This window comes from Anabrus simplex, chromosome 3 (assembly GCF_040414725.1).
Source record: "Anabrus simplex isolate iqAnaSimp1 chromosome 3, ASM4041472v1, whole genome shotgun sequence".
Classification (NCBI taxonomy): domain Eukaryota; kingdom Metazoa; phylum Arthropoda; class Insecta; order Orthoptera; family Tettigoniidae; genus Anabrus; species Anabrus simplex.
In genome coordinates this window covers 246,038,184-246,053,061 of record NC_090267.1, presented here as the reverse complement: position 1 = coordinate 246,053,061, position 14,878 = coordinate 246,038,184, and the positions used below count along the sequence as shown (strand labels likewise).

General features: G+C 42.6%; 1 protein-coding gene across 2 annotated transcripts in view; it reads right to left on the bottom strand.

The window, feature by feature from the left end:
- The window catches only part of shd (cytochrome P450 family 24 subfamily A member shade), a 250,220-nt gene that overhangs the window by 31,691 nt on the left and 203,651 nt on the right, over nt 1-14,878 (bottom strand). For both annotated transcript variants that reach the window (XM_067142949.2, XM_067142950.2), the window contains exons 4-5: nt 9,459-9,657; nt 1,037-1,230 (exon numbers count right to left, since the gene is read on the bottom strand). In XM_067142949.2, the coding sequence (XP_066999050.1) occupies nt 1,037-1,230; nt 9,459-9,657 (393 nt within the window). The remainder of the gene's footprint in view (nt 1-1,036; nt 1,231-9,458; nt 9,658-14,878) is intronic.

Sequence of the window (14,878 nt, the reverse complement as noted above, 5' to 3'; positions counted from 1 at the left end):
TTAAAATGTCTATCAATAAATAGCGACAAATCTGCATATAGGTGCAAAGAAGTCAATTTCGATGTGTATGAAGAAAGTGCCGCTAGTGTTTTAACGGATCGGAGATGGTTCGTAAAGTTCAAAGTCGTTTCATACAAACTTCTGGCATAAATGTTTGACTGTATGTCACATAGTTTTAAGGGAAGGTGTAAAAGATATAACCGAGAATACATGACTAGATTTTAAAATGCACAGAACCCACAATTTGAGGCTAGAAAATAAACTTCACACAGTTATTAATTTAAGTTTTGCATTTTACACGATAGAGTACAGTGATCTCAGTTAACTAACCAAGGGACAAATATTCAGACGAACTCTGTTTTATGTCCTCGGTTGAGAGGCATTTGGGTTGTTTTCCTGTAATGTTACAGCTCGGGGATAATATACTAACTCCCGACATTGACAAGGTCATTTGCGCTGAATTGTCAGAATAAGGTAATGACACAGACCTTTAGCTTTGTTAAAATTCACGTGGGGGGGGGGGGTCTCTGAAATAGTGGTCGCCTTGTGTGAAAGACTAACGGTGTTCACAACGGTGATCATGCGTTTTGATCAACGAAACGTTCATAGGAGCGATAGGTCTTCTGATCGGCGTTAGAAGTCTATCCATCAGGGGGTCTTCAATAATCCTGCTGTTTCCCCACTTGAGCATCTACGCGGCATGCTCTAAATTTATATTTTGTAATTTTCAGCTGTGTTTTCTCATCAGTGATGGGTAGCTCAGCTAGTTTATATTAACGTTCTTGTTCTTACGTTACATCAAATCAAATATTTCTCTCCTAATCCCCTTAGTGCAGGTAGGCCTATATGAACTCTCCTCCTACCTAAAACTTCAGTTTTGGAGGTGGCATTATTATATTCCTTCCCTAGAATTAAACATCAAATTTCCCTCTACATCTCCCCTGCCTTTTGTGCTTTGTTCGTAGAATCAGAATTTGTTTCTGAACAATCTGACATCAATGACAAGTTTCCAAGCATATTGGTAACATGAACTCACTTTCCAATCCCATATACTTGGCGAAATCCTCGAAGTTAGCCACTCTATTGCTGGAACGATCACGTTGTGAACGGAGCGACACCAAGAAGTCTTCAGCAACACGGTCAAGCTCTGGTTGGAACCGTGATATGACTCTTGAACTCACCAGGTCTGGAGTCAGGCTGTTGCGTAGAGTCTGCCACCGCTCGCCTTGTCTAGAAGAATAAAGATATTACATAAACAAAGACTTTTTACAAAGTGAAATGAATATTCATACCATATGCAGTCAAATCTAATACAAATTATTATTATTATTATTATTATTATTATTATTATTATTATTATTATTATTATTTCTTGCTAAAGATAAGAATATTTCTACGTCTTCAAGCTTAAAAAAATTCCTGACGGAAAGAATGTATGGAAATTTGAATTTAATGAAGAAGGAAATATGGGGAAACTTCGTCCCTCGAAAATAAGCCTGGTTCTCTATGAAATCGAAGTTATCGATTAAGTGTACGGCTTTGGAATGACTTAACTTTTGCAAAAGAATTTACTTTAAAGGATGCCAATGCATGCTAAGAAGAGCTTATCAAACCTAGAAAATGATCTTGGGGGAAATACATAAAATTTTGACCACTCAGGAATAGTACCAGGCGAGCCGAAACCTCTGGAGCGAATAATCCGAACAATTATTTTCTAATTCTTCCTTAAAGGGGGAAGAAAAGCCATTACTCGGAAGAAGCATTATGGTAATGTTAAGGAGGTAGACTGAAATAGCACAAAGAAAGAATTGAGGATGACGTGTAAACTATGCAAGCATTCCTCGCGCCTTACATACACACTCCTCTTTGTGAATGGCACTGAAGTCGCAATGATTGCCTATTCTACAGGCGCTCTTCATACGTCAGACTATGCAGACCGTCAGATGTTAAACATGTGACAGTAAAGTTGTAGATGTACTATGCTACCGAGCCAAAAAAAAGATTGTATCGAAATACTCATACGCTCTCAAGAAAAAAAAGGTCCATGTATCATACTTTGCACCCAATTTTGATCTCATAGTTCCACATCTTTTTGTTATGGGGCTAAATAAAGAGAGATACAGTACTTGTCCCCTTGAATTACTACTCTACTTAATCAATCAAGCACCGAGCTCGATAGCTGCAGTCGCTTAAGTGCGGTGAGTATCCAGTATTCGGGAGATAGCAGGTTCGAACCCCACTGTCGGCAGCCCTGAAAATGGTTTTCCGTGGTTTCCCATTTTCACACCAGGCAAATGCTGGGGCTGTACCTTCATTAAGGCCACGGCCGTTTCCTTCTTACTCCTAGCCCTTTCCTGTCCCATCGTCGCCATAAGACCTATCTGTGTCGGTGCGACGTAAAGCAACTAGCAAAAAAAAAATCAAGCAATATAACTAGTTTCAACAGACAGACAGACAGAGAGAGAGAGAGAGAGAGAGAGAGAGAGAGAGAGAGAGAGAGAGATCTAGAAAATGAGCGTGTGAATGTCATTATTTTTCTTCAGCTTATCCCAGTTTTCCTGGGGTCGCTGGATTTGGCCGGAGGTTTAAGGCCGGATGCCCTTCCTAACGCCACGCGATTCTTGAGATGAAAATCTCAACCCAGGAATCGAACAGGATTCGAACCTCAGCCTTCTGGGTGGAAAACCAGCAGCTAAGTCACTGAGCTAAACAAGCGAATTAATATAAATCTTGGATGAGAGAGGAGATATCTAGAAAGCTGGATTATATCATTTCAAGTTATTATTTAATAATAATAATAATAATAATAATAATAATAATAATAATAATAATAATAATAATAATAATAATATGCGCTTCTGTGGTGTAGTGGTTAGTGTGATTATCTGTCACCCCCGGAAGCCCGGGTTCGATTCCCGGCTCTGTCACGAAATTTGAAAAGTCGTACGAGGGTTGGAACGGAGGCCACTCAGCCTCAGGAGGTCAAATGAGTAGCGGTGGGTTCGACTCCCACCTCAGCCATCCTGGAAGTGTTTTTCCGTAGTTTCCCACTTCTCCTCCAAGCAAATACCGGGATGATACTACCTTAAGGCCACGGCCGCTTCTTTCCCTCTTCCTTGTCTCTCCCTTCAAATCTTCCCATCTCCCCGCCAGGCCCCTGTTCAGCATAGCAGGTGAGGCCGCCTGAGCGAGGTAGTGGTCATCCTCCCCAGTTGTATACCCCGACCCAGAGTCTGAAGCTCCAGGACACTGCCCTTGAGGCGGTAGAGATGGGGTCCCTCGCTGAGTCCGAAGGAAAAACCAACCCTGAAGGCTAAGCAGATTAAGAAAGAAAGAAAGAAAGAAAGAAAGAAAGAAAGAAAGAAAGAAAGATAGAAATAAATAAATAAATAAATAAATAAATAAATAAATAAATAAATAAATAAATAAATAAATAAATAAATAATAATAATAATAATAACATTAATAATAACAAATAATAATAAATGTCCGCCTCTGTGGTGTAGTGGTTAGTGTGATTAGCTGCCTACCTTGGAGGTCCAGGTTCGATTCCCGGCTCTGCCACGAAATTTGTAAAGTGCTACGAGGGCTGGGACTGGGTCCATTCAGCCTCGGGAGGTCAACTGAGTAGAGGTGGGTTCGATTCCCACCTCAGCCATCCTTGAAGTGGTTTTCCGTGGTTTCCCACTTCTCCTCCAGGCAAATGCCGGGATGGTACCTAACTTAAGGCCACGGCCGCTCCTTCCCTCTTCCTTGTCTATCCCTTCTAATCTTCTCATCCCCCTGCGAGGCCCTTGTTCAGCATAGCAGGTGAGGCCGCCTGGGTGAGGTACTGGTCATCCTCCCCAGTTTTGTCCTCCGACCTAGAGTCTGAAGCTCCTGGACACTGCCCTTGAGGCGGTAGAGGTGGGATCCCTCGCTGAGTCCGAGGGAAAAACCGAACCTGGAGGGTAAGCAGATTAAGAAATAATAATAATAATAATGATGATAATAATAATAATAATACCATCATTTCGTTAGCTACCCCCACCCCCAATGGCGCAACAGCACAGAAGGAGGGCCATGGCCAACAAAGTGACCGCTGCTCAGCCAGAAGGCCCGCAGATTACGAGGTGTCGTGTGGTCAGCAGGACGAATCCTCTCGGCCGTTATTTTTTGCTTTCTAGACCTGGACCGCCACTTCACGGTCAGATAACTCCTCAATTGTAATCACGTAGGCTGAGTGGACCTCGAAACCGCCCTCAAATGCAGGTAGAAGTCGCTGACCTGGCAGGGAATCGAACCTGGGCCGCGGGGTAAGAGGCAGTCACGTTACCCCTACACTGGCATTTCGATAGCTTAGCTACAGATTCCTTAAAAACATCAAATCATGCAAGCTTTATGTCTTGTAATTTTTTTCAATTGATCACAAACCGTTGTGGATAGTCTTACATGAAAATCAAACTGATATGCTAGCAGCTTTTTTATTTAGAAAATATTGACAGAGATTTAAACAGTAGCTGGTTAGGTGGCATGATTTCGACGCTATGGCTGAGTTAAAGTCATGTTACAAATTATTATTATTATTATTATTATTATTATTATTATTATTATTATTATTATTATTATTATTATTATGAAAACAGAAACATTGCAACAAGTATCTATGTACGTCAGTGATCAGTAACCTGGTGTTCGCAGGTATTTTGGAAAGGAGGGTACGATCAATGGTGATGAGTAATTTGGATGAAAATCTGTGTGGTTTCAGACCATAGAGGGGCTGTCGGGACCCGATTTGCAGTATGCAAGTAAATGAAAAATGCTACGAAAGGAATAGACAGCTATATTTATGTTTCGTAGATCTAGAGAAGGCATATGATAAAAAGTACCCAGAAGAATGCTGGCCTTACAGGGGCATTATAGGATTAGAGGTATGTTATTACAGACAATCAAAAAGGCATTAATGTCGGCAATAGGACCGTAGCGGAAATTTCTTGTAGAATGAGTTCTTGGTTCAAAGAAATTACATAAGTTAGATAAGGTTGTAATATTTCACATTTGTTGTTCATAGTATAAATGGATCATTGAGTGAACGGTATAAAATTTCAGGGAGGGGCTCAGTTGAATGGAAATGTAATAACCAGTTAGAGCTATGCCGACGACTAGGTGTTAATGGCGGACTGTACTGAAAGCCCACCCGGAGCTTGAAAATAATTGCAGCGATTATGATATGAAAATAGCATTTCCTAGACTAAGGAACTAAAGAAGTAATCTAGGACAATGAAATATCAGGTAGGTAATACGAAACTGGAGCAGGTGGATCATTTCACGTACTCTGCTTGTGTATTCTCCCATCATAATGAGTGAAACTGAATCAATGTGCAAGAAAACTAATGCAGTGAGCACGGAGTTACGATCAAAGGCAATATGTAAGAACGAATTTAGTTCCCGGACGAAACTATACCGGTGAGTCCGCTGCGCCTGACGTTTCTGCCTTTGGACACCTCAACAAACGTCAGTGGGGTGATGGCTGATTTTCCTTTGCCGCAAACCAAGCTACAGTCGCCTTTAAAGCACTTACTGCGTCATCACACTATGATTTTTGCAAAAACATGAATGCGACAGGCATTTACACGATACATCAAACTGTCATACGATTATGAAAAATGAAAATCCACAGCCTGTTTCCAGTCATCCGACCGGATCAGGAATGGAATGAATGAAGCCCCATTCTAGCGGCGAGGATAGGAATTGTGCCGGCTGCCGAAACCTGTCACACTCTTCTGGGCAATGATTAATGAATGATAGATGAAATGATATTGGAGAGTACTGCTGGAATGAAATATGACAGGGAAAACCGGAGTACCCGGATAAAAACCTGTCCCGCCTCCACCTTGTCCAGCACAAATCTCACGTGGAGTGACCGGGATTTGAACCACGGAACCCAGCGGTGAGAGGCCGGCGCGCTGCCGCCTGAATCACGGAAGCTCTCATTATGTAAAACGTACGTGCCAATTATAAGCTTTCGATTGGTTATGAAATTACCGCTAAAAGCGATGGCATACTGATAGAGAACACTACACGTGTGTGCAGTTTTACACCAAGTAAGCTTTCTGATAAACTGGAGGCAACAGTCACAGTGGTGTAAAGGACTAACCACAGACGTGTTGACGCATATCGCGTTGGTAGGTGGGTTCAAATCCCACTAGCGATAAATATTTTGGTTCACATTTTAAAACTTGAGCATCAAATAAGAGGCCATTCATGCCACATTCGACCAATAGCATGCATGTTGAATGTGTAGTGGCCTGACACTCGGTGTAGCCTAGCAGTCCTGGTCATTTCTTCGCTATGTATTCAACAGATGAGTATGTTGACATGCTCCTCATGTACGGTGACGCAAGACAGAACGCACAGGAAACACAGCGCTTGCACCAGGAAAAATTTCCACACAGACAACAACCAAACGCAAATATGTTTAGGAGGGTGGAGCGACGTTTGCGTGTAACTTCGTCACTTTCCCGCATAGGTCCTGTTAGAGAGGCACCAGTTACGTCCGGTGAAACTGCTGAGAGTGTTTCGGACATTTTCCCGGAGAATCCTCACACGAGTACCCGGGCAGTAGCATAACAGGCCAACATCAACCAGTCGTCTGTTGTAAGGATATTGCATTCCAGTTTTCGTCGTCCGTATCACCTGCAACTACATGAGAACTCTACGGACGAGTTTTCGAAACTCGTGTTGATGTCTGCGCGTGGATGCTGACGCAAGTTGCAGATGATACAGCGTTTGTATCTCACATTTTTTTGGACTAGGCACGATTTCATAATAATGGCTCTGTGAATCGTCGCAATATGCACTACTGAAGTATTGAAAATCCCCACTGGGTAAGGCAGGCGGCATTTCAGGCACGATGGGGAGTAAATGTCTTGTGGTATACTGGGTGATCACCTAATTCGACCATATTTCTTTGAGAATCATTTGACAGGAGCACGGTACCTACAGTTTCTTCAAGACCAACTACCATTGCTGCTAGAAGATGTGCCCCTGGGTGATCGTGTAACCATGTGGTATCAACACGACGGAGCTCCCCCCCTCACATGTCAGCAGATGTTCGCAACTACCTGAACGTTACACATCCCGGTCGATGCATAGGAAGGGGAGGACCTGTCACTTGGCCTGCTAGATCGCCCGATTTGAAGCCACTGGACTACTTTTTATGAGGTTATTTGAAGGATGTAGTGTACGCTCAACAGCCGGAAAGTCCTGAAAGCCTTCGAAACCTTATTACGGAAGCCTGTGAATCCGTAACACCTATAATGCTACAATGACCCCGGATGACAGTTCAACGGCGTGCTGAAAAGTTCATTACTGCAGAAGGCCATCTATTCGAACACTTACTGCGCTAACAGTCTATTGCTCAGTCAAGCGGATTCAAACCCCCAACCATTCTATCCTCGTCCAGCCCTGCTTATAAAACATCCACATAAGAAGCCCTAATGTCCTAGAAAAACAAAACAAAACAAAACAAAACAAAAAACAAAAAACACAAAACAAAACAAAACAAAAACAAAATAAAATAAATATAGTCCGCCTCTATGGTGTAGTGGTTAGCGTGATTAGCTGCCACCCCCGGAGGCTCGGGTTCTATTCCCGGCTCTGCCACGAAATTTGAAAAGCGGTACGAGGGCTGGAACATGGTCCGCTCGGCTTCGGAAGGTCAACTGAGTAGAGGTGGGTTCGATTCCCACCTCAGTCATTCTCAAGTGGTTTTCCGTGGTTTCCCCACTTCTCCTCCAGGAAAATGCCGAGATGGTACCTAACGGCCGCTTCCTTCCGTTTTCCTTGTCCATCCCTTCCACTGCTCCCATCACCCCCACGAGGCCCCTGTTCAGCTTAGCAGGTGAAGCCTCCTGGGCGATGTACTGGTCCTCTTCCCCAGTTTCATCCCCGACCCGATGTCTGACCCTCCAGGATATTGCCCTTAAGGCGGTAGAGGTGAGATCCCTCGTTGAGTTCGAGGGAAGAACCAACTCTGGAGGGTAAACAGATTAAGAAAGAGAAATTATTAATTAAATAATTAAATAACCCACGACGTGAGGGCATTCGGATGCATTGACTCTGTGGATGATTCTCGAAGTAAAAAATGAGAATAAAATTTACAGGCTCAAGTGGGATTCGAACCCACCTACCAAACGCAGCTGTGTTAACAGCCCCGCACTGAATCTATGACACCACGGCGACTCCAGCGAGTAGGTTTCCAGTAAGCCTACTAGATGGACTGCTACTTCCGCTTCACAAATGACCACACGTTTTCTGTCAGTATGCCATCGCTTTTAGCGTTCATTACATACCCTACTGAAACCTCATAATTGGCACGTACTTTTTACATAACCGTATGACAGTTTGATGCATTGTGTAAATGCCTGTCGCATACGGTACATGTTTTTGTTTTTGTTTTTTTTTTTTTTTTTTTGCTAGGGGCTTTACGTCGCACCGACACAGATAGGTCTTATGGCGACGATGGGATAGGAAAGGCCTAGGAGTTGGAAGGAAGCGACCGTGGCCTTAATTAAGGTACAGCCCCAGCATTTGCCTGGTGTGAAAATGGGAAACCACGGAAAACCATCTTCAGGGCTGCCGATAGTGGGATTCGAACCTACTATCTCCCGGATGCAAGCTCACAGCCGCGCGCCTCTACGCGCACGGCCAACTCACCCGGTGTACATGTTTTTGCAAAGGTAATGGTGCAGTGAGTGATTAAAGGTGATTGTTGCTTGGCATACGACAAATGAGAATAGACCGTAACAACACCAGTGACGTTCGGTGGGATGCCTAGTAGCATAAAATATCAGGCGCGACTGACTCACCCGGTATTTATATCGGTGTGGTTTCTGACAGGCTTTACTTTGAAGGAGTAAAAGCTTGGTGCACTCATATGTAGGAAGTAATGGACATGAAAATAGCTAGAATAGCTGGTACAACCAGGTGGGAACAATTACAGAAGGATACTCGGAATGAGGAGATAAATACTAAGGTAGAAATAAAATCGATGGATGAAATAGTATGCATAAACTTTCTTCGCATGTGGGGTCATGTGAGGCACATAGGATGATCGGTTTCCTAGGAGAATGGGGAATAAAAGAAATAAGGAAGACCAAGGGGACGACAGTCACACTGTATTCTAACGATTTAATTTTAGGTCTGGAACTAGATGATATCACAGAGCTAGTAGCAAATGGAGATTTGTGGAGGTGCTTAGTTAATCACAAAGGCTCGCAGACTGAACATTGAAAAGCACAACAGACTATTTTCTCAATAATTTCGGATCGGCACTCTAGAATAACAGAGTTGGTGGTGCAACTAGGATGATTTTCGGTACAGGGAAGAGTTTTGTCAAACAAATCCTTAAAAACTTTTAAAATATTGAAGTGATAAAGTGACGGCGGCTCGCCATCGAGGTTGTTCTGTACACTCACTCGTTTACGAGTCCTGCCGAGGCGTAGCGCTCAGGAACGGTGGCCCTGTAGAACACTGTGATTAACGTGGGTGGACGGACCGGCGCTTTAGATGGGTAGTGGGCCACACGCTCGATGGCCTCCTTCTCAAATAGGCTAATCACAGGGATGTTCCACGTAGCTTCTTCTCGCACGATTCGGCCGTATTTGTGTTTCAGCTCTGGAACATTAAAAAAACACTCATTATATTATTAACTTTGCTAAAGGAGCCAGACTAAGAATGGCGCAAACATAGCATTGACAAAATAGAACGTTCACAAGGACCTCATCTCATCAGTGCACTGCAAAAGTGCAGAAATGTACCCTCACTCCACATCCGCGTAGAGAAAGGAAAAGTATTTAAACAGTCATAATGACAATTTTGTTTCCAATTTTCCCTTCAACCATCGTCGGATTTAATCCTAGTAGGCCGCTCATACGTTTATTCCCACTTATTCCTTGTTCATATAAAGGATATTCTGGTTCACGTTTCCTTTTTCTTCTTTTTTATACATTTGTTTACGTTGTGAATTTCTTCCTATTAAATATCTTTGTATTTGGTATCATATTTATTTGATGGTACTCGTGATATAAGCATTTTGCTCATTTTAAAAGAACATTTTTAGTGTGTTAATTATTTACTGTTTCCTTTTCTGAAATTTGTGTTTGACATTGCAAAATTTGAATTCCCATAGAGATATGTCAAGGGGGCCCTTTATAGACTTCCTCGACCCGTGAACATTAAATAAATAAATAAATAAATAAATAAATAAATAAATAAATAAATAAATAAATAAATAAATAAATAAATAAATAAATAAATAAACAGTAGTACATTTGGTCTACATGAACATTGATCCATAGAGAAATAATCATCACTTTTAAATTATACTGACAAAGGAGGTCTTCGAGGTGTTACAGACCGATTCTGTTCAAAGTTTTCATGCAGGCAGTTGAGTTAGAGTACGCCTACATTTCAAAATTAAAAACTGTACGTGTCCAGATTAATATTTAATGCAGTCGCTTATTATCCAGTATTCGGGAGATAGTAGGTCTGAACCCCACTGTCGGCAGCTCTGAAGATGGTTTTCCGTGGTTTCACATGGTTTCCCATTTTCACACCAGGCAAGTGCTGGGACTGTACCTTAATGCCACGGCCGCTTCCTTCCCACACCTAACCCTTTCCGATCCCATCGTCTCCATACGACCTATCTGTGTCGGTGCGACTTAAAGCAACTTGTAAATATATATATATATTAAAAAAATGCTCTTCTTAACCTTAGAAGTGGAGAAAATGCGCACGGACATGCGCCGTGGGATAGCTCGTGACTGACAATGCGTTAAGGGTGAGTTGACTCTCGGCTGACCGCGACGGACTGATATTTTTTAGGAATCGTCTGAAAGACACGACGTAAACAAAAGCATCCACTGGTACGATATGGTGACTGAAAATGAATAATACGAATTGTGCTATATTTGACAACACAGCACACGTGGTATTGTTTACAAACACTACGTTTTCAACTATGAACTAGGTCACGAAACCTGGACATAAGGCAGTATGTTTTCAATCTTCGTTGGGTTAATACATCAGTGTACGATGTTGCTGTCGTCACTCGTAACACTCAACTGTCCATCCGGACGGATGAATAACGTTAGGTAGTCCACAATCGACACAGTCGCGAGTCAAATCGTATCGCAGCAGTGGATGCTTTTGGTTAATATTGTGTCTTCCGTGCTTTTCCTAAACTATCAGTCCATCGTGGTCAGCCAATTGTGTGACTGTGGCTCGACCCTCTCAACCTTACCTCAGTCACGAGCTTCCCCACGGTGCTTCTCCGTGCGTAATTTCACCACTTTCAACGCTGAAAAATAGCGGTAAATATTAAACTGTGCACATAATGTTTCCACTTTTGGAATGTACACAAGCTCAGCTTTCAGAATGCAAACTTTGAACGAAGTCTGAATATCACACCTCGAAGACTTCCCTCGTGAATATCAGGTAGAAAATACCCGGAATAGGTAGATTATTGCTAGTAGTTAGGATGTGTATTAACCCAGGATGATAATATATTAGTATAATCGAATTGATAAGTAACAATGCTAATGCTCCGAGTTCCTAATTGCGATTAACATTGTTCTGTATGAAATGAATGCCTACGTAGAAGAAATTATACACGCCGCTTTTACTGGAATAAAAGCTAGATATTCAGGATGAAAATGAAAATACACAGCCTGTTTCCAGTCATTCAACCGGGTGGAATTAAGCCCCCATCTAGCGGCGAAGATAGGAACCGTACCGGCTGCTGAAGCCTGTTGCACTCCTCTGAGGCAATGGTTAATGCCTGACAGATGAAATGAAATGACATGATATTGGTGTGTATTCCTGGAATGAAAGATGACAGTGTAAACCGAAGTACGCGGAGAAACACCTGTCCGTTTCCACTATTCCCAGCACAAGTCTCACATGAAGTGACCGGAATTTGACATACGGAACCCAGCGGTGAGAGGCCGGGGCGCTGCCGCCTGAGCCACGGAGGCTCTATGGGTGCTCAGAATATTTTAATTAATAAGCTGAAGGTAGCAGAAATTAATGTAACGAGAATGATTGCCGATACAAATAACGGGATAAGGTTAAAATAGGAATGAACTCGAACGATGAACCGGTATGAGTAAACCAGCTTCGGTGGTAGGGTCATGCGAAGGAGGTCAGGTTAACTAGAAGGATTTGCTAGGTGTTTTACGTCGCACAGACACAGCCAGGTCAACAGGGTTAGGATTGGGAAAGTAACCACCGTGGCCTTAAATAAAATAAGCATTTGCCTGCTGTGAGAATGGGAAACCAAGGAAAACCATCCTCAAGACTGACGACAATGGGGTTCGAACTCTATCTCCCGAACGCAAGCTCACAGCTACGTGACCCAAATCGCGAAGCCAACTCGCTCGGTACCAAGAAGAATAATGTCTGAGTTTTAGGGTAAGAGAAGCAGGGGTAGAACTAGGAGACGAAAATAGACAGTTCCCAATTATTTCAAGGTGTAAGGCGAAGGATTAGGAAATGTCACGGTACTTAGCTCCTTCACAGATTAAGTGCTGCACATCATAATGAATATAGACCTACGTGTGTGTGTATGAGCACGCGCGTGCATTTTTTTTTTTTTTTTTGCTAGGTGCTTTACGTCGCACCGACACAGATAGGTCTTATGGCCTAGGAGTTGGAAGGAAGCGGCCGTGGCCTTAATTAAGGTACAGCCCCAGCATTTGCTGGGTGTGAAAATGGGAAACCACGGAAAACCATTTTCAGGGCTGCCGATAGTGGGATTCGAACCTACTATCTCCCGGACGCGTGCATTTTAACAGAGCATGCTCTTCATGGCATTGTCCTTCCCTGGTAAGTGAGCGCCCTGAAGAGGAGGTATGATATGCCAAAGGAGAATAAATTGAATCTAGTAGTCTTCTTTTTCTTATTTTCTTCATGGGGCCTCTAAATATTAGTTCCTTATTAGCGTTGACCTCTAAGATCTTTTGCTACCATCTTTTTCCTTCATTCCCACCTAGATATACCTGCTCCCTTCACAAAGCTGCAGGTTGTTCTTATTGGGTCTTCTTGGATTTTCTCTCTCTCTTCACCTGGTAGTCCTAGAGTGGAGAGTCTGATTCTACCCAGCGTCTCACATTCGAAAAGTATGTGTTCAGCTGATTCCTCTGCTTCATCGTATTTCCTACATATGTTGTCTCTTATTACTCCAATTCTATGTAGGATTTTTTTTTCAGATGGCAGTGTCCTGTCAACAGTCCTACTACCCATCTTGTATTTTCTCTGCTGAGTTTCAACAGTTCTTTAGTATGCTTCTTGTTTGGTCCTTTTATCAGTTACTTTGCAAGCCTGCATCCTGCAGTATTTATCCAGTTTTCCATTTGTTTCTTTTCTTCCCATTTTCCTATGTAGTGTCGGACTTGTCCATAGGAAATTCCACATACAGGTTCTGGACCTAGAAAATGTGTTTCTGCCCCTTTCCTGGCCAGTTTATCTGCCTGAATCTAGTAGTAATAACAGTAGTACAATTGCATGCATATAAAATACTAGGAGTACTATTTTTATTTATCGTGTGGCTTTTAGTGCCGGGTGCATGACTATTTGACAACCATGGGCGACCTGTGCGTCTGGATGTGGAATGATATGATGATGGATGAGGAGGTAGGAAGAAGTTTAAGCCCGCTGTCAGCACATAGCCTACTCCTGTCGTATAACACCACGGGATCTGCTCAAGGCTTAACGTCCCCATGCGACGACTGAATCACAATCAACAGCGTCATACAAACACTGCGGTGAGGTTTTGAACTGAATCCAGGCTTTTGAAACACACTATATTTATTAGAAATTATCTCTCCCATCCTGCTGGCCAACATTCCGATGGTGAACACTTTTTCCATTGAACCGACCAATCACGGTGTCAGACCAAATAGACTTGACGTCTTACGATCATAATACATATACTACTACAGTAACATTTTGAAGATAATTTGTATAACGCTACTGCTGTATGTCTAATGTCTCCTAAACTTTTCTATTGCCGGATTTATGTAACACCGCATTGCGGGGATTTTGCCTTGAAGTTGCATACCAGTCAATCTATGCACAAGGGCCCCTCACATTTAAGCAGTGTTAAATCCAAACTGGCTCCGCTGATATTCAATCCCGCAACTCTGATCATAAAAGGCTAGCAGTCCATGAACATGTTATGCCGTGCAATCGCGCCCCTCTTCTGGAACATAAAATTTCTTGCGCCTTTTTTGTTCCTCCCTTCTTTCCTCCTTCGAACTATTCGTACTGTCCAGCGGTGTAACGAAGGCCGATCTGTTGTGTCTCCTCCACTTGCCCAGCACTTGTCTAGTAGTTGTGCACAATCGCGTCTACTGCCTGCTGCAAAAATGTATACTTGCCGGTTTTAACAGAAATTATAATAAATAATGATATTTGCTTTACGTCCCACTAACTACTTTTACGGTTTGTCGGAGACACCGAGGTGCCGGAATTTTGTCCCGCAGGAGTTCTTTTACGCGCAGGTAAATCTACAGACACGAGGCTGACGTATTTGAGCACCTTAAAATACCACCGGACTGAGCCAGAATCGAACCTGCTAAGTTGGGGTCAGAAAGCCAGCGCCTCAACCGTCTGAGCCACTCAGCCCTGCTTTAGAAGATGAATCTCGCGCTTATTATTATTATTATTATTATTATTATTATTATTATTATTATTATTATTATTATTATTATTATTATTGACAGTTATTTTCATCACTGGTGGCCGCATGGATAATACGACTTTCCAACGCATATTCCTGTAGTCCATCCCAATACTAGTAATTTTCTTCCAACTGCCTAACGTGATTGTAATAACC